Source organism: Phacochoerus africanus, chromosome 4 (assembly GCF_016906955.1).
Source record: "Phacochoerus africanus isolate WHEZ1 chromosome 4, ROS_Pafr_v1, whole genome shotgun sequence".
Taxonomy (NCBI): domain Eukaryota; kingdom Metazoa; phylum Chordata; class Mammalia; order Artiodactyla; family Suidae; genus Phacochoerus; species Phacochoerus africanus.
The window spans coordinates 129,534,373-129,554,901 of NC_062547.1; the positions used below are offsets into that span (position 1 = coordinate 129,534,373).

At 46.3% G+C, this 20,529-nt stretch overlaps 1 protein-coding gene across 3 annotated transcripts in view; it reads left to right on the plus strand.

Annotated features, from left to right (window-relative positions):
- Window positions 1–20,529, plus strand: part of GRAMD2B (GRAM domain containing 2B) — a 104,469-nt gene that overhangs the window by 56,079 nt on the left and 27,861 nt on the right. For all 3 annotated transcript variants that reach the window (XM_047778526.1, XM_047778528.1, XM_047778527.1), the window contains exon 2: window positions 19,919–20,038. In XM_047778526.1, the coding sequence (XP_047634482.1) occupies window positions 19,919–20,038 (120 nt within the window). The remainder of the gene's footprint in view (window positions 1–19,918; window positions 20,039–20,529) is intronic.

Below are 20,529 nucleotides of genomic sequence, written 5' to 3' on the forward strand. Positions count from 1 at the left end.
CCCGCCTGTATCACAGAACTGCTGAGAGAAGGCAACAAAGTTAATTGACTTGCTTCACCCTTGGCTCGATAATCCTGGTTTGGCTGACCCTCAGCTCAATTTCAAGATTTTGGTGGGTTTAAGACTTAAAACATTCTGCAGCTGGGCTAAGAATGTGCACTGTTACAGGGCCCCCCTTCCCCAACCCCAGTTGTTTCTGACACAAAAGGTCCTTAGGCCCAACTTTAGGACCACTCAGTGGTGGACTTCACAGACTGATCTTACCAGAAACCATATGGCAGTCCTGGGAGCGAGAACCATTCTTTGGCCTCATGTGTATTCTCAGCCCTGGTTTCGATGAGTGTCCTTTCAGTCTGTGTGTTTACATCCGGAGCCAGGGTTTCGTTAGTTAAAAGAAAACGGGGTCCAGGCAAAACCTTGAGGGCACGGGGCCCTCCCACATCCTCTTTGACATTGCTCTTCCCCTCTGTCTCCAAAGACACCCTTCACCTAGTCACCTGCTGCTGTCCCAGTGAGATGTTGACACAGCGATGACTTTTCTGCACAGTCACTTTGTTATCTCTCGTCCCTAAAACCAGCTTTCTCTGAGCTGTGTTGGAAAGATGCCGTCAGTGACTTCATGCTTTGCTTGCGTTACACTCCTAAGAGTAACAGATAGAGATGCCTTCCACTTCCCGCCCCCTCCTCAATCCTGACTTAGCTTTTCAAAGGAGATTATTCCAAAGAAATACAGGTGGAGCATGTTGGGGAGGGGGCACGCAAGGATGGGGTGAAGGGATTCAGGGAATGCTGCAGAAGCGGGGTCTCGCCTGCGATCTCACACTTTTGAGCCAACCATACCACACAGATAGCTGCCTGAAAAACAAGCTGTCCTTCCAGCTTAGCAAAGATGTTTGCTCAGTGTCCTTTCGAAGGGAACCTGCCTGTTTGGTACCTGAAGCCACGCGAGGAGAGGGTAGGAATCCTTGTTACCTAAGAGCTATTGTTCAAGAACAGAATCCTGTGAGGTTTTGTTCTAAGAATTGGCAAGAAACTCCTGCAAAAGGCCAGGGGGCAGGTACCATGTGCGGCATGTATTTGCGACAGACAAGTTCGGAGAGTCTCATGCTTGGGAGAGCGCTGATTTTTACACCTAGAACTCTTCGGTTATTCCTCAAACCCACCTGCTGCTTGCGTCTTAGAGATGTGCAGAACTGACCCTGTGTTCAGGCAACGTGACATAACCCTGCAAGGTCTCAAAGGCAAACGAGCATGTCTGTGGGAAGGCCCAGATAGTCTCCAGGGCTGGCACAGCCCAAGGCTCTGTGACTCAAGTATTAATGGGTCAGAGGAAGTGGGTGGTTGGGTTATCACGTCACCCCCTCCATCTGCTCTGCTCAGGTCTCTCTCAAGGCTGCCCTTTGGGTGTGAGCTGGGGGAGGTTGCAGTGGGGGCAGCTGCTGCGTGAGATGCAGGCAACATGCAGGTGCAGCTCCATCACTCCCCAATGAGTTCTATGGTAGTTTATCCAATTGGATACGTTTCTTCTCACCATGACACCTAGCTTCATGTTGACCCATGTCAATTCAAATCTCTTTTCCTTCACTCCCCCAAGAAAGCCGAATCTGGTCCAGGTGTTGAGATTAGGGCTTGCCATGTCTGTTGCTTCCTCTATCCAGAGTAGCAGAGCAGCTAGAGTCCCCAGAGGAAGGGCACCCCAGCCAGTTGGAAATACCAGTGTGGGTACCTTCTCTTGCCACACTGGACTAGTATGTGATCTCTTCCAAATCCTGTCCTGGATACTCAAATTCCTAGCTCTGTCCTAAAGATGATTTAATCCACTCAAGTACTAAATACTGGGCAGGAGGAAGAATAATGATCCTTCTGCATTCTTAGCTGGGACCCTCCCCCCCCCAAAAAATACAAGACAGATTAACAAGAGAAGAACAAACAAATCTGTTATACGCAGGAGATTCCCCAGGGGAAAATAACTCCCCAGGTGGCTGTAGAATTTAGGATTAAATACCAGCTTAATAAAGAAAGAAGAGGGAGGAGATAGGCCTCCTAGGGGAGAGTAAATAATTTGGGGGAAGGATGAAGGGGAAAAGATAGAATAAAGGGGAGGTGTGTAGTTTGGGACAGAGTTTGTTTGGGTGTGGTGTGGGCTCCTAGTTTCCTCCGTACAATAAGAGTCAAGCCGCCCTGGTTGATGAAACTGTGGGAGGGGACTTATGAAAATTGAGTTCCTTTTCAAGGATCTGTCTTAAGGCTGATAAGGGACATTCAGAGAAAGCCCCTCCCTGCATTTGCTATTCCCACGTGCCTGCAGCTCAAAATCACATGTGAAATTGGCAGCATTTGGAGGTAGCAGGCCCTGCTACTCTTCAATAATGATACATGGTCATACTAAAATCCTTCCCCAACAAACAGCTAGATTTCACTTTTTTAAAATCAATGATAATTGTTCATCTTTTTCAAGTTTGTTATTGATACTGTGTTATCTTTTTTTTTAAAGTCCTCTTTTTAGAGCTACAGACCCCAATAATTACAGATATGAATATAATGGGATTTCCTTTAAAATAAATTAGAGGTGAGAGGAGTAGGCAGAGCTATAGATGAAACAAGATGGGCCATGAGTAGATAATCATTCTTCTGCCTAATCTGTATGTCATAAAATTTTCATAGTAGGCAGTTGGAAACTTTTATAATTATTTATGAAAAGAAGTGAGTACCATCGCTTGCATCAGCTATGATGCAAATTAAGTAGTAATCCCCAAAAGACCAGTCTCAGTTTTCCTAATAAAATCTGTGCCAAGTCATCAAACGTTGCCACTGTTCCTTTTGCAGTGCCACCTACCTTCATTGGTCAAATAGAAAATGCGTGCCATCCCTTACACTCCAAATTTTTAAAAAATGAAAACCCATGTGTTTTCTTTTTCTTTTTTTGTCTTCCATCCTTCTGGGGCTGCACCCACGGCATATAGAGGTTCCTAGGCTAGGGGTCGAATCAGAGCTGTAGCCACCGGCCTACGCCAGAGCCACAGCAGCGAGGGATCCGAGCCGCGTCTGCAGCCTACACCACAGCTCACGGCAACGCCAGATCCTTAACCCACTGAGCAAGGCCAGAATCGAACCCACAACCTCATGGTTCCTAGTCGGATTTGTTAACCACTGCACCACGACGGGAACTCCCCAGTGTTTTCTAAATTCAAGTTTGATGTGATAGAGAGCAGCTCAGCCGTGTAACACATGGCTGTGGGTGAGAAAGCCGGTCTCTTATTAAGACACTGAAATACTATAAACCTCCCTTAGGAAGTTGCTGCTCCCAGGAACCGTGCATTAGGCTCCTCTTAGGAAGCCACAGATGATGGAATCGATTCTTCTCCTCAAGCTTTGTCCAGTTCAGAGGTGTCAAATGAAGAAAAGCAGCCCTGTTTTCTTCTTCTTCTTTCTTTCTTGAACTTGGCAATAACCAAGCCTTGCCCTTTATGTCTTTTTCTTTTTTTTTTTTGTCTTTTTTGCCATTTCTTGGGCCGTTCCCATGGCATATGGAGGATCCCAGGCTAGGGGTCGAATCAGAGCTGTAGCCACCGGCCTACACTAGAGCCACAGCAACACGAGATCCGAGCTGCGTTTCCAACCTACACCACACACGTACGGCAATGCCGGATCCTTAACCCACTGAGCAAGACCAGGGATCGAACCCACAACCTCATGGTTCCTAGTTGGATTTGTTAACCACTGAGCCATGACAGGAACTCCAAGGCTTGCCCTTTAAACTCAAAGTAAGGCCAGCTCAGGTGTGATGGCCCCTCAACCAGCAGGGATGACAGCTCCTTTGGCCTTCCTAAAGCAGACCCCACTACCTTTAGCCCAGGCTGGTGGGAAGAAATGGGCAAGCCATTCATTGCCTCACGGAAACTGCCCCTGACCAGTTTAGTCCAAGTTGGGACGAACACAACCCAGCCCCCAGCAGAAAACTTCTCTGGCCTTTCCCATGCCAGTCTTTCTAAGTCCAGGAATTCCTAGTGAAGTACATCCCTTCCTGTTGCTATGTGTATGGTCTGGTGTCGTCAAGAAGGGCTCTGGCTAGAAATCGGAATGCCTGGCTTCTAGTGTGAGTGTAAGGAATGTCAAGGACTTAAGGGAACTGAGTAGAGCACCCCCCCACACACACACACACACGTCCCCCAATAGAGAGAAGTGATAAGACCAGGGACCAGGCGTCCAGGGGTTATGGTCTAAGGAGAGTGAAGACAAGCAAAGAGTAGCCCACTCCTCATTTTTAAACAATCCCCATGTTAAAGTATACAGTTTCCATGGCAGTCATAGCTTTTAGGGTATTGGGGGAGGACCATTAAAGGGGGGTGGGTCCTCAGGGCACAAAGAGGGCTGGGGAAGGCTTCCGATAGAAGGAGGCCCCAGCCAGAGCTACATCTTGGAAGATTGTCCAGTGCATGTCGGGACCAAGAGAAATGGCCTGGGCAGCCCAAGCACAGGGCTGGGTAGACCATGCAAGAGGTTAAATGCCAGGGAGGAGGCTCCAGATGGCAGAGAGCTTCCTGTATGTAACATCGGCTTCATCTTGTAGGCATTGGAGAAGCAAAAGGGTTTTTCACAGGGTGGGATTGGATAGATGATGTGACTATCATGTCATATTTGGACTTTCCAAAGATCACAGGGCAGAGTGATCTTCCATATAAGGCAATATGAGAGGCAGGGAGGGAGAGCTGCATCTAACTCAGACGAGGTGCGGATGTTTAGGGGTCCAGGCGGGAGACATTGAGGATCGATGCTAACCCAGCCGAGCTGGGAGGGAACAAGAGGGGACATAACTAGAAATTACTGGAGGAGATGAAATCCACAGGTCTCTGTGTCCGCCTAGGTTTGGTAGGAGATGGACAGTCAAAGCATGAGAGCAGCGGAGCCTCCGTTCATTCATTGTTGTCTCTCAACACTCTCATCTTAGGTTCCTGGTTTGTGAAATATGGATACTGCCTGTCTTACACACCTGCCTCATAAGGTTGGCGTGAGGACTCATATGGTATCATGGAGTGGGTGTGGGTGCCCTTTGAGAACAACAATGCCAAGTGTAAAGTCATCTGGAAAATCCAGTAGGAAAGAGTGACAAGGAAGAAGGAAGGAGCCACAAATAGATGTTTTCCCAAAGCAGTATGTATATTTTTTAGCACAAGGAGAGAAAAATCCATATTTGTAGTGAGGAAAATAAAGGACAGGGAGTAAGGCTATCAGATGTAAGGTTACTTAGACTTGGTGCTTATTTCCTCGAAAGAGGTACTAATTATCATGTATAAGTTACTCTAATTCTAATTCTTCTATCCTGTGCAAGTCAGCTGCCTTTAAGATATTGAAAGAAACCTTTCTTTTCACCAGCAGTGAGGAGTTCTCAGTTTTAGAGTTAATCCTTATTTTGATTCTGTATAATGTCAATTATATACAATGGCATTTATCATGTATGATTTTTATGATACTTTATGATATAAATAATCTGATATGACATTGTTTATATCATATATGATATATTATGATATAATTATGGAATTGATTCCATCTCGAAATAACTAAAAATGTACTCTTTTATTTTCTGCCATAGGATAGCATGAACTATTTTTTCTTTCAGTGTATTTTGTGTAGACGTGTTTTGGTTAAACCAAAGCCTTTTTACAGAAAGCTGTTCTCGCTAACGTAGAATTATCCCATTCTTTAAAAATGACGGTGTCTTTCTTCTCTAGAAATTGAATCCCATTAATTTTTCATCCGAAACGAATCCTGAATTTCAATAATGCCACCTAGCATTTAAGCCAAGAGGATTTTGATGTGTGCTAAAAACATCCATAATGTCTCATGTCTGTTTTGATCACTGGGGATGACATGACATGAGGTGTGAAGCTGACCTTTGGGAAATTCCTGGATGGCACATCCTGAGCTGTGCTCGTACACGTGCAGTTCTGAGCCATGAGATCAGAATGTAGAACGAGGCAGTGGTACTGCCAAGTTTGAGTCAGGGAATCAAAGGACAGACAAGTTTCTGGACTGCTCTCTGTTGCAATTTTGGACTCTTGCGGCAACTTTTAACTCTGCTGCCATGCCTACGCACCTTGGTCTTTTACGTCTCTGGCGACTGATCTTTTTATCCCCCTACGTGGAACAGAAAGCCTGAGTTCCAGGAAATAAAAGGTGTAAGCGGAAAGAAAGCACTTTAGTCATCAGAGATGACAGCCAGGGTGGTGGGAGACTACTGCTCCGGTATCTCCGATGCTCTGAGCCCAAATGCCTCCTGCAACAGCTACGGGCCAACATAGCGTGGCCATCTCCGTGGAGACGAGGCTTCCTCAAAACAAAAGCAAACATTTCTCTCTTCCCAAGTTGGCTTCTAATGGCCTTGGGGCTTAAAAAATTTTTTTTACTATTTTTTTTCATCTTAAATGTTACTGTACTATTAATAAGTAAAATATTCCCTGCTGGCTAAATACATGTATTCCTGGCATCATACATTCTCTCTCTCTCCAAATAAAAGTTCGTATCGTAGGTATGGTAACAAGAGAAAGGCAGTCGAACGCAAGAGGAATTTCTGTGAACAGAAAGGACTGTTCTGCCTGTGACGTTTCCTCGGACCATCTCCCTTTGGGGTGTCTCTCCCTCCGCCCTTTTCCTTTGCCCACTTCCCACCTGGTGCTCCTTCCTTCTCTCCCCTGCAAGAGTACCTCTAAATTGGGTCCTGACACGACTCCCTTCCAGGAAAGACACAGTGATCTTCTCTCAAGAGTCACATTTTCACAAAGTGGAGCCTCATCTAAGGATACCGTGGCCGGGCCCCATTCATCGCTTGCAAGCTCCAGGCTCCTCTGCCCAGCTGTACCCTCCCTCCTTCCTCCAGCTGTAAGTACCCACCTCAGATGCTCAGCTCCTTGTGGTTCGAGGCACCTCTCAGGTTCTTACAGTACACATGCCATCTTCGTGTTGGCATTCCCGATGCACCAGTTACCTGTTCTCTCCTTTCTCCTTCTTTGCCTCCTATCAAGTTTTTATGACTTTTGCCTGAGGGCCTCGTCCTCCCATTTTTGGACCATCCTTGATCCTCTGTTCCTATCAAGTGAAGTTCCAAAGTGATAATGGTGTGATGGATTCTGCCTATTTCTGAAAAATCCAAGACCTCGGTCTTGGGTTCGAATGGGGTTTGGGATGGAGGACGGGGGTATTTTTTATGTGTGCTTCATCTAAAGTGCCTGAGGTACTCTGGAATCTTCTTTGATGTTTTGAATATTTGCCATAATAGCCAGTGGTTTGTGAATAGTGTACTTTCTCGAGAAGCGTTTTCCTGGATGTCATGCCCTGGCCTTTTGCATTTTTATCTTTCTGTTCTGGAAGTTTCTCGTTAAGTTTTAGAATCTAGTTCTTCCTCAAACCCTTCCTTCTGGCTGAAGGCCTCAATTAAATAGATTGCCTCTAATATCTCTCAAGTATATGAAAAGTGGCTTATTCTGACATTCAGCTGTTGCTGGTGGAAGAACACCTTCAAAAAGGAGTAGAGATAAAAATGCAAAAACTATTTAAAGTCCTTGCCCCTGAGAAGAGTATTAGTTGGAAGGAGATAGATATTTTTAGAAACTTGGTTAATACTAAGCAATGCAATATACAGAGTCCTATGTACATGCTGATGGTGTAAATAACAAAAAGGAAAATATGAGCAGCATCAATCTGCTTTTCCTGGCAATTGAAAAAGTCGACTGCTCTTTCCTTGATGCAGTTTCTTGTCCTTCTCCTATCGTGCTTGGCCTCAAAATACCACCGCACGGAAGTTACTTAGTTTGATTATGATTTTGCTTAACAATTGTTGATTCTTCCAGCTATGAAGACAGTCTGTTGACATTTCCATTTAGTTTCAAATTATTGCCTACTGAACCAGTGATCAGATGGAAAGCTAAGTTCACACACAATGGGGATTCAGTGAAAGGGAAAGTGGAGACACAGCCTTTTTTTTTACTGGCTTCCACCTTCAGCATGGCCCTCTTCCAGGAGAACTTGTACATCAGACTTGGAAAGGAGTTTACTGCTTAGGTCTTGAGATAAAATTTAAGCCCAAGCCCCTTTGCAGGTGCTGATTATTGTTCTGAACCACAGATGTTCTCAAAGTTGTCCACACAACAAGTATCGATTGAGTCATTTCTTATATCCAGACATTGGCAGTAAAGACTTGGGGGCCCATATCAAGAGGGTGTGTCACCAGCCACGTCCTGGGCACTGGGCATCGGATAGTTGGGGGTAGTTAGGAAGGAGCAGAGGGGATAGTCCAGGCTACAAAAGCCCTGCTCAGAGGGAGGATGGAACGATGGGAGCAAGGCTATGGTGAGAAGACTGACATGCCTAGAATGGAGAATTGCTTTTAGAAAGTGGAGGGGATAGGCGTTCCCGTCGTGGCGCAGTGGAAACGAATCCGACGAGGAACCATGAGGTTGCGGGTTCGATCCCTGGCCTCGCTCAGTGGGTTAAGGATCCAGCGTTGCCGTGAGCTGTGGTATAGGTGGCAGATGCTGCTCAGATCTGGCGATGCTGTGGCTCTGGCACAGTCCAGCAGCACAGGCCCGTGGCTCCAATTGGACCCCTACCCTGGGAACTTCCGTATGCCGCAGGTGCAGCCTGAAAAAGACAAAAGAGAAAAAAAAAGAAAGTAGAGGGATAAAGTTCAGGAAATCTGAATATCCCTCCTAGCCTCTCCTTGACTTCACTTTGGATCATATGGAAAAGCCTTTCCATTTGCATTTAGATGATTCCTTAGTGAAAGGCAAGATACAGTCTGTCCTAGTTTGGAGAAATTGGATCTTCAGTTCTGACACTTGATGTGCAATGAATAAGTCCTCTCCTGATTAGAAATAATATTAAAGTTAACCTCTCAAAAAAAAAAAAAAGAAAGAAAAAAGGGCCACTGCACAACCCTGGAGGGTCTTGGCTCCTATCCAGATGCCTCCTCTGATGCTCAATAGAAAGTCATTGTTGGTTCCAGAGCCAGGGCGTGACGTAATGGAGGCGGCGTCGCGCGAGGATGAATCGGGCATTGATGTCCCCTAAGGACTTGGAGAGCGCGACCTGGACATCACAGCTGGGGGTGTGTTCCCGAGGTTGAGGGGACACATCTGCAGATGTTCTCTGCTCATCTCGACACCATCTCCACTGTTGACTTCATCTTAATGCAGTGACAGAAGCCCTTGTGAGTGGTTTTTTAAAAATAAGCCAGTTCGAGCTGGATTTCTACCCCCTCAGGATCAGAATCTCGACATTTAACCTTTTTTTGGAGTTACCCGAGTTGCCTTAGGCTATGAAAGAAAAGCAGTGATTTAGGAAAACAGCATTGGAGGTAGACACAAAGGTGGAATGAATCACATGATGGCTCATGGGACCAGGTTAAGGAGGCGTGTTGGGGCCGGTGGGTGGCCTGTGCTGAGCCGTCGTTCCTCCAGCCCTGAAGTGCAGCTGAGATCGAGGTACTGCTCCCTGCTGTGGCAATGAGCTGGGGAGCCAGCCTTTGCTTGGCAGTATCTCCTTTTGTTGTTGTTCTTTGGGGGCACTTCTGGCTTTTAGATACAGGTTTTTACCTGCGGGCCCTGTGTGTCTATTACATCGCAAACCGGATTTGCAGAATCCCTCCCAGCCCCACTGCATTGCCTCTTGCTGCTCCCTGTAGCTATTCGTGCTGGTGCTAATTCTCCACTCCCCAGATGCCCTTTGCCTTATCTCGGATGTTCCTCCCCCATTGCTGGCCCTCCCACCCTGTCCCGGGATTATCTCTGGATTCTCTGCAGTGCAGGCTCTGCATCTTGGCTTCAAATTCCTCCCCATCCGCCTCTCCATTTTCTCACCGTCTCCAGCTCCACCCCCACCCCATCCCCATTCCTATACACTGAGGCCAGTGGAGTCTTCAAGAAGCACCTGTCTCATCAGGCCTCTTGTGGTATATGCGTGGGCTGAGATGGGCACTCAACACCGCATCCTCCTTGTTGCATTCCTCCTGTCTAAAAATCTTCAGTTAACCCTTACTGCCAACCAAGTGAGGTCCAACAGCAGCCGCCTCTCATTAGGAATCAAAGGTCCCAGCAAGGGTGATGTGTTTCTTTCTGCTGCCTTATTCTAGAGAAAACCAGACTGCTGGGTTTTTCATCTGCCTCCCCCGTCGCTCTTTGCTGTACCTGATTTTAGTGGTAGTGGTTACTTGAGTATCTCTAAAAATACATGCATCCTGCTCTTTCTTGCTTACTTATTCTAAACTGTATCTCTCAACGTCCTGTTTTGATGGAACAAAAGAATGAATGCACTCATACTGATTCCCTGTTTCCCTTTCTTCCTGCTCCATGTTTTAGGTAGGCCTATTGCTTTCTGTTTCCTATTTTCATACATTTGCCTCTTTAAATAATACAATGACTTAAATCTCCTAGTAGATTAATTTGACACGTGACTTTTTTAGAATAAGAAATGCGTAACCTTTTTATCACTCCCATTTTTTTCTTCTTCTTTTTTTTTTTTTAATCTTTTTAGGGCCTCACCTGTGGCCTATGGAAGTTCCCAGGCCAGGGGTTGAATCCAAGCCACAGCTGAGGCCTAAGCTACAGCCGTGGCAACACCGGATCCCAGCCACATCTGTGTCCTGTGCTGCAGCTTACAGCAACGCCGGATACTTAACCCACCGAGTGACACCAGGGATCAAACCCGCATCCTCACAGAGACAACGTCAGGTCCTTAACCCACTGAGCCACAACGGGACCTCCTTGTTTTTTCTTTAATAATAGCTTCTCCTTTTTTTTTTTTTTTTTTTTTTCCTGTGTAGAATTCCTGTTCATTTGAGTTAGAAGTGCCTGGCTTAAACATGTCTTGTTTTTCCCCTCTTACTTTTTCTCCTTTTGAATTTGATTAAATAAATAGGTCTCATTGAGAAGGTGACACTTGAGGGAAGCCTTGAAGGAGAGGAGGGAGATAGCCACGTGGCTTTCTGGGGGCTACAGCGTTCTGGGCAGAGGGAATAGCCAGTGCACAGATTTTCTTGTGGGAGCCCAGACTGAGGAAAGGTTAGGGTTCAGGGAAGTCCGGAGGGGCAGACGGGGCAGGTCCTGACTTGCCCTGAAGGCTAGTAAGGATGTGGACTCCAAGAGAACCAAGGAGTCAAGGGAGGTATCCATCCCCAGAGTGGTGTGATCTGTTTCATGAGTCCCCCGTTCTCTCTGAAGATAGCAGTTAGGAGGCTTGAGGTTTTTGTTTTTCTTGTTCGCTTGTTTGTCTCAAGCTTTCTTCTGTTTCCTGAAGTCAGTTTTCTAAGGGTTTTACTTTCTGGTTGGTTTATCTCAAGTCTTTAAGACTTAAGATTTTCGGAGTTCCCGTTGTGGCACAGCGGAAACGAATCCGACTAGGAACCATGAGGTTGTGGGTTCAGTCCCTGGCCTCACTCAATGGGTTAAGGATCTGGCATTGCTGTGAGCTATGGTGTAGGTCACAGACCTGGCTTGGATCCCGAGTTGCTGTGGCTGTGGTATAGGCTGGCAGCTGTAGCTCTGATTAGACCCCTAGCCTGGGAACCTCCATATGCCATGAGTGTGGCCCTAGAAAAGACAAAAAAAAAAGAAATATTAATAACAGGAGTTCCCGTCGTGGTGCAGTGGAATCCGACTAGGAACCATGAGGTTGCAGGTTGGATCCCTGGCCTCACTCAGTGGGTTAAGGATCCGGCATTGCTGTGGTGTGGTGTGTAGGTCGCAGACTCTGTGGCTGTGGCTTAGGCTGGCAGCAATAGCTCCGATTAGACCCCTAGCCTGGGAATGTCCATATGCTTCGTGTGTGGCCCTAAAAAGACAAAAACAAAGACTTAAGATTGTCTTCAAGGGTCCTACGAGTCTTTGTTGTCATTTCATATTTAAGAATGAAGGACTAGAGTAGCTTTGGCAGAACGTGAACAGGGAGTTGACACTTAACCTGGGACCATTTTATTCAAAATGGAAGAAGGAAAAGAAGGGATTTACTGTGGGGTTCTGCCCCCCACCCCCACCCCGCCATGCTATGTACCCTGATTTTCTGCAGTGAAGTTATTCAGTTTATTGACCAACAATTCTTCTCTTATCTTTGCCTCACGACCTAAGTAGCTGACCGCCTGCCATTTAGGTCTTGACGACGAGGGTGGGGGAGTAGTCGGAGATTCTCACACACACCTTTAAATCTAATCTAATGTTGTGGGCAACTTCTTGTATCCTCCTCCTATAGCACCTTGTTGGACTCTGACGAACAGATCACTATTCTTTTATCTTCCATTGATGCCCAGATTCTGAAATAACAAGCTTCCTCCACTTGGCTGCATGGATGAATAGTGCACTTTATTTTCTCCCTTCCAGTTTCCAGAAATTTGGGGAAATCAAACTGGTTGATGGTTCCCCCCCCCCCATTATTATAAGCAAACTCATTACCTCTTTCATAAATTCTCATCTTAACAGGCCTTGGAAAGGAGAGGCAAACGTCTATGTTCTTTCCTCCGTCTTGAACTGGAAACCTGTTGGGGTTCATCACTGATTTTGCTGAAACCAAAGAATGCTATGTTTTTGGCATTGCTTTTTGTTCTTCCTGCCAGTAAGCCTTTCAAGAGAAAAAAATATTAATTTGTGATTGATGTTTTAATGTTATGCTGGCCACTAATATCCATTTAACTTTCCTAAATGTTTATTTATCTAATAAATCAGTTCTAGAATATTGCCAAGCATTGGTGATACAGTTATAAGAATTGTTTTCCCTAAATATTTCAATCAACAGCCCACTAGAAAAATTGGCAAAATGTACATACAAACAGCTAATTCACAACACAGGGGATTAAAAAAAAAATACTCTTAAATATATGAAAATACATTCAACCTTACTCAGAAGAAAAATGTAAATCAAAACTATAGGGGGACTTTTTTTTAACTTTCACATTTGTAGAGATCAAAAAGTTTAACACTTGTCATCACTAAAACTGTTACTCTGTGTGCTAGGTACTGTTAAACGCTTCTTTTTTTTTTTTTTTAAGTGTAACACTTTAATTAGAACGTGAAAACACTTCTACGTCTTATGGGTGTGAGTCACAAAACCTCTACTGAGGGCAATTTGGTAAAAACTATAAATTTTTTAAATTTGTACATTTAACTCCGCAGTTCTATTTCTAGGAAATTATCCTATGGATATATTCACACATAATAAACATGAAAGACATCTTATGCAATGTTGTCTGTATTTGTGATAGGACTGAAAATCATTTCAATGCCCATCCGTAAGGAACTGGTTAGATTGTACTTCTGCCATTACAGTGGAACTCTATGCAGTCATTAAAAAGCATAGGGAAGCTCTATGTATACTAATAGCCAAAAGCACCACAATACTATAAGTTCCCAAAGGGGTGGGGGGTAGAACAGCATGCTATCACTTGTGCTTAAAACATAAACACACATATGCACTTAGACTCCCAGTGGCTCTCTCGAGAGAAACAGGGCCACCCTGAAAACGAGGGTAAGTAGAAGGGAGATTCATTTTTTCCATTTGTAACTTTTGAAATGTGTTCTCGTTCTTCTAATACCTATTCAGAAATAAATATGTAGATGGATAAATACAACTTAAAGTTTCCAGAGAGTTCCTATTGTGGCACAGTTGTGGCTCAGAAGGTTATGAACCCAACTAGGATCCATGAGGATGTGGGTTCAATCCCTGGCCTTGCTCAATGGGTTAGGGATCCAATGTTGCCATGAGCTGTGGTATAGGTCGCAGACGCAGTTTGGATCTGGCGTTACTGTGGCTGTAGTATAGGCAGGCAGCTGCAGCTCTGATTTGATTCCCCCCAGCCTGGGAACTTCCATATCATGTACCTGAGGCTCTAAAAAGAAAAAAAAGAGAAAAAAAATTTCCAGACAAAAATATACTTTCATCAGAATTGCAAATGAGTTCCCATCATGGCTCAGCAGTAACCAACCAGACTAGGATCCATGAGGATGCAGGTTCAATCCATGGCCTCGATCAGTGGGTTAAGGATCCAGCATTGCCATGAGCTGTGGTGTAGGTCACAGACGCGGCTCAGATCCCACATTGCTGTGGCTCAGTGCATAGGCATTGTCATGAGCTGTGACATAGGTCACAGACTCTACTTGGATCTGGCATTGCTGTGGCTGTGACGTAGGCTGTTGGCTGCAGCTCCAGTTTGACCCCTAGCCAGGGAACTTCCATATGCTGCAGGTGCAACCCTAAAAAGACACACAAAAATTGCAAATGAAAGGCTCTTCTTCCTGACTTAGAAAAATCTAATTTGAGGGACTGAGTTTCCTTTGCAGCTGGAGAGGCCTGGTCTCCATCACTGACCTTCTGCACCCCATTCTGCTTCCCACTTACTGTGAGGTCTCTGTTTGTGCTGTCCTGCAGTCCACAGAACTCTCCTCCATCCCAACAGCCCATCTCTCTGCTCCCCAAGTATTGCCACCCTTGATTGCCAGCCAGGGAGCCGCCAAACGGATGGCACACCAAACGCAGGAGCCTGTGAGAACTTGGCGAGTCCAGGTGCGGCTTAGTTTTCAGTACAGGGTTTCGGTGACGCTCTACTTTCACAAACCTGACCGTAGTTGTGACCATCCCATTTCTAGGATTTTATCTTCCGGAGATCCTCGGTGGAACATAGCCTATTTTCAAGTCACTTTTTAACCTGTGTTGGTCCAGACTGGTTTTGAGAAGTGATAATCCGGGAGGTTTTTTAAATGATCATGCGTGTAAAACTATCTCACCTGCACTACCATGAGGGCATTTAGGGCTATTTTTCTGCCTAAGCTTAGACCAATCCAACCCGAAGGTAGACAAACGTGGGTTTATCACTGGAATTAGGCAGGAACACAGCTTCCTGGATGGAGCCACAGTGAGGCTCTTGACTGCATTTACCGGAGGTACAACTTGACTCACTCACTTGCGACAGATCTTAATCATCACTTATGTGTGATGATGCCCAAGCCCAGGACATTCCCAGCAAGAGAGACAAAGAGCCTGGGCGACTGAGATGATGGGAAACAGGAGGTTACTCTAACCCTACAGAGTCTCTTGCCAAGAGCAATGACCGTGAACCCCGTACAAGAATTCAGATTCTGAAAAACTGAAATCTGAATCAAGCCATCAGCAGACTAGTAAGGTTTATTAAGTGATGAAGAGTCGATAGGCATTGTCGCACCTGCTTTTTGATTTATAGAGTGGGGAACGGTGTGTGGCAGTGTCTTATTGAAACCAGCACTTCTTAGCTGGCCATAAAAATGCTGTTGCCTCGTGGTAAAGTCAGGCTTGGTTATTAGACATGTGCCTCACTGCTCAGAAATTCCTACTGAAGAGCTTTCAGGGCCCGTAACTGATGCTTAAATTGGGTGAGAGATGGGAGAAGAAATACCTTGCCAACATCAAGTGAAGGAGGGCCCATGTTCCCAGCATCTTCTGCTGCTGCTTCGGATCCTTAAAACTCAGTGATCTGTCTGTCCTGCCCAGCCCTGAGCGTCCTGCCCAGTCAGCAGGGACTCTTCAGTAAACATTTGTTGAAAAAAGAGGATTGTTGGCTTGGTGTTTTTAGTTGATTCTTTGAGTCAGTGTCCTTGAAAGAGACTTATCTTCTTGTTTAAAAAAAAAAAAAAAAAAAACTGATTTCTTTATTTTCATGACTGTGGGGACTATTTCATCTCCCTTGTCAGGGAGAGTTCAGCTTCACTGAGAGAAACTTTAAAATTACTGAGAGGCCTTGGGGAAGCGGTCCATTTGCCCTCCCACGCCCTCCTCGCTCAAATACAGGCATCTCTGCTCTTCGGATGCTACATTTTTCCATTTGCTGCGCCCAAAAGACCTCAGCTGTAAGGGGTCCCTCCAGGAATCATCTTGCCGATGTGGGGAATTCACTAGCTTGGGTTTCCGTAGCATCTTTAAGTAAACAAATGCCTAAAGTTGTATTGGCCCATAGATGACTTTCACTTCCGTTCTAAGATGCTACAGAATTAATCCTGCATCAATCAACTCTTAGAAATGAGCACAGTGAACAAAATGCTGAGCCAAGTGCTGGGGGAAAAAAAAAAAAAAAAGGCAGAAGTTTCCTGCCTTTAAGGAACTCACTCTCCCAGTTGGATGCATAAGCCAAGTGGGAAAGAAGAGTTAACAGTCCAGAATGTAACTGGTTAGGGGCCCAGGGAGTTGCAGAGCCAGCAGCAGTAGGGCCCAAGACACTGGAATGGAAGGCTCTGTGGAGTTCATGCACGCTGGGAAGGGCCTCCAGCCGAGAACCAGTGCTGGAGACCGGGCGCCCGCTAAGGGAAGCGAGGGGAGGAGACTCTAGAAAGAAAGCATTTTAACAGGTGCAGACCTCCATGCTCTGTTGACCTAGAGGCTAGCATGGTCATCGTGTGACAAGCTAGGGGCCCTGAATCAGGGCCGGTACTCGCACTGAAGGCTGAGTGCCTGCCCTGCACGGAAAGGCCTGGCCAGGAAAGTCTGAAATCCAGTGGCTTGGCTACCTCTACACCTTGGTGCTGGGTTCTTTTTGCTCAGAGCCAGAGGCACCATTTCTCTGCCAGGCCCTGTGTCCCTAGAGCTATGTCCTGTCAGAGAGCACCGTTTTATGAGTGCTTCTGGCCAGGAGTGGCTCTTTCTGAGTACACAGAGAGGCTGCACAGATCAGCTAACGCCCAGCCTCTTAGGCGTCATCTGACCCTGCATACAATTCGGTAACTATTTGAATGAGTGCTCAGGTGGATTATTGAAGTTCCGCACACACTTCATCTCCCTAATGAAAGAGGGACTCTCTCATGGATTTTTTTTTTTTTTGGTTTATTGTATTCAAGTTACTTGACTAGCATATGAGAACTTTTTGAAGTGATTTTCTGATTTACTTTTTTTTAACCATTTAAAAATATTTTTTGATTTTTATTTTTTCCATTATACTTGATTTTTTTTTTTTTACCATTTTTTAATTGAAGGATAGTTACTTTACCATGTTGTGTTAGTTTCAGGTGTACAGCAAAGTGATTCCCTTACGCACTTATATACTTTTTCAGATTCTTTTCCCATTTAGGGTATTACAAGATATTGAAGATAGTTCCCTGTGCTGTACAGGAGGTCCTTGTTGGATATCTGGGGGTTTTTTTGTGTGTTTGTTTGTTTTTTGTCTTTTTGCCATTTCTTGGGCTGCTCCCATGGCATATGGAGGTTCCCAGGCTAGGGGTCGAATCAGAGCTGCAGCCACCGGCCTACGCCAGAGCCACAGCAACGCAGGATCCGAGCCGCGTCTGCAACCTACACCACAGCTCACGGCAAAGCTGGATCATCAACCCACTGAGCAAGGGCAGGGATCGAACCCGCAACCTCATGGTTCCTAGTCGGATTCGTTAACCACTGCGCCACGACGGGAACTCTGGATATCTGTTTTATACATGGTAGTGTGTCTATGTTAACCCCCCCACACCCCCGAACTCCTCATTCATCTCTCCCTGCCCCCACCACATCCCCTTTGGTAAATATATGTTTTGTTTCCTCCATCTGTGAGTCTCTTTCCATTTTGTAAATAAGTTCATGTTTGTGGATTCCTTATGCTGTTGAAGGAAGAATCGGAGTGATGTGTGTATGTCTTGAGGGGTAGAAGGAAAAAGGCAGAAAGGTACTGGAAGTGTTCTTCATAGTTCTAAAATTCTTGGAGTCCTTAAATTAGACCTGATGCTAAATGAAAATGAAATCCTCTGTTTGAAACCAAAGCAGTGTTTTTCTTTTAACATTTCAAGATGGGGAGTTCCCATCGTGGCGCAGTGGTTAACGAATCCAACTAGGAACCATGAGGTTGCGGGTTCAGTCCCTGCCCTTGCTCAGTGGGTTAACGATCCAGCTTTGCTGTGAGCTGTGGTGTAGGTTGCAGACGCGGCTCGGATTCCGCGTTGCTGTGGCTCTGGCGTAGGCCGGGGTCTACAGCTCCGATTCGACCCCTAGCCTGGGAACCTCCATATGCCTCGGGAGCGGCCCAAGAAATGGCAAAAAGACAAAAAAAAAAAAGTTTCAAGACTTGCTGTGTGCTTTTCATCGTGTAATGCAATTCAGTTATGGCCTCTACCCTCTTCACACACGTAAGTTCTTTAAGTACGTTGAAAAGAATTAAATAAATTGAAGGTTGGGTCGACGTTCTCAGATACTTATCTGCTTAGGAGAAGAGAAATGCTTAGTACAGAAATGAGAGTATCAACCATTTGCGGGCATGATTACTCAGATACTGGGTCAGATACTGGGTCTGGGTTTTTACTCAACAGTGGGATACCGTAAAGTCCTATTTCCGTAAGCAAGTAGTCCAGTTTCCGTAGGTGGTCAGCAAGCAGCCACAAGTCACCAATACCATTTCCTGCCTGTGCAGTCATCTGCAGGGGAAGATACCAAACGAGTGGTAAGTTAGAGTTAAAATTAGCTCAACGATCACAGTAATGCTGCCTTCCTTTGCCCTCGGCCACTGTGGAGTTCTCACGCTCTGCAAGTGAGTCCTCTGCTGTGCAGGCTGACACCGCAGAGGGTCTGATCCAGGCAGAGCACCCTCACCTCGTTCCTTCTTCTCTTCCCACGGTGAAGTGGCTTCCCCATGTTCCCCAGACCGAGAGAGCTCAGCTCTGAGTGTCCCCATGGGCTGTCCTCCATCTGTTGTGGTGCGGCGCACAGACCCTCCTGACTTCCTGTCCCCTCAGGTCAGACCTCGTCTTGCCAGAGCGTATTGAGCACGATGATAGGCCAGCCCTATCTTTGACCGTGTGGTCAGCATAAAGATCAATGATTTTCGCACCCCAGCCCAGGGTTCCCACATGAAAGAGCTAGTAAGAGGGCTTGAAGGACAGATAAGTGGTTGGGGAGATGGCTGGATATGGATTAAAAAAAAAAAAATAGGAGAACGGGGAGTTCCCATTGTGACTCAGCAGAAACAAACCTGATTAGTATCCATGAGGATGTGGGTTCAATCCCTGGCCTTGTTCAGTGAGTTAAGGATCCGGGGTTTCCGTGAGCTGTGGTGTAGGTCACAGATGTGGCTCAGATCCCGAGTGGCTGTGGCTGTGGTTGTGGCTCCGATTCAACCCCTAGCCTGGGAACCTCTATATGCCCAGGGTGCAGCCCTAAAAAGCAAAAAAGAAAAAAAAAAGGGGAAGAAAAAAAAATATGAGAATGGGCACATACACAAAAGGTCTCCCGGGTGGATAGCCTGAGTTTGAATTCCAACTCAGATACTAGTTCTGTGAGCTATTCACTCCCTGAGAGTCTCAGATTGCTCAGATTGCTCAAGAGTCTATGAAATGGGAGGTAATAAGTCCCTTCTAGCCTGGTTGATGGTGCAGATCTGAGACTGTAATTGCTGAGAGGAGCGCTTGGTGACATGACCAATCACCCAGATGGGGACAAAAGGTGCTAAGTGACACAAAGGTGATAGGCAACACAAAAGGCGATAAATGACGCGAGTACAAACAAAGTGGGGTGGGGCGGGGGGGGGGGGGGACTTCGAGCCTCTCTGGCAGGAGGCCACATTGTGTGTGTGTGAGCTCCTGTATGTGTGCTTGCACAGAGGCCCTCCCAGCCTCCAGGTGATCTGCCACCTCTCTGCTGGGCAGGGCAGAGCTGGGCAGCACGGGGCCAATGGGAACCATTGAGTCCCGACAGAGCTGGGCATTTACCTAAACATAGGCCTGCAGGTGTACCTGAAGCAGCCATGACCTGGAGCCCCTCCCCTTGGGGCACCTGCTGAGGGCAGGTGGGATGGAGAGATGGAAAGGGCACAGCTGCCCAAGTTGATTCCAGTCTGTTGTGGGGATGGAAGATCATTCCCCTCTCTGGAAAGCAAGGTCCCTGGACTGTTTTTTCCATCCTCCCCTCTCTGGATGGCTAAGGTGAAGCGTTTTCTCTTCTCCAGCTCAGAGGCTGAGAACGGTGTGGAGGAGAAAAAGAAGGTCTGCAGGTCGCCAACAGCCCTGTCCCCTGCCCCGTCCAGCGAGGCCGAGTCTCCAGACCAGAAGAGAATCATTTCCCTGCGGTGAGTCCTCACCTTGACCCTGTTCTTTTGGCCTTTGGGGAGGAGAGGTTTCTAGCTTGATGGGGGTTGTTAGGACTGAAGAGTTCCTACAGGCAGATAATGCCACTGGGAAAGAAATGGGGTGTTGGAGTTCCCTTGTGGCATAGTGGTAATGAACCTGACTAGTACTCATGAGGAAGCAGGTTCGATCCCTGACCTCACTCAGTGGGTTAAGGATCCCGAGTTGCCGTGAGCTGTGTGTAGGGTCACAGATGCAGCTCAGATCTGGCATTGCTGTGGCTGTGGTGTAGGCCAGCAGCTGCAGCTCCAATTCCAGCCCTAGCCTGGGAACTTCCATATGCTATGGGTGTGGCCCTTAAAAAAAAAAAAAAGAAATGGGGTATTTTTCCTTGATCTCCAGGCACAGGCACCTGCCTTCTTCTGTCAGCTCTCCCTAGCAGCCTCTTTTCTCCTTCTCACCCCAGAATTTCTGCCCCTTCCTGCAAGTACTG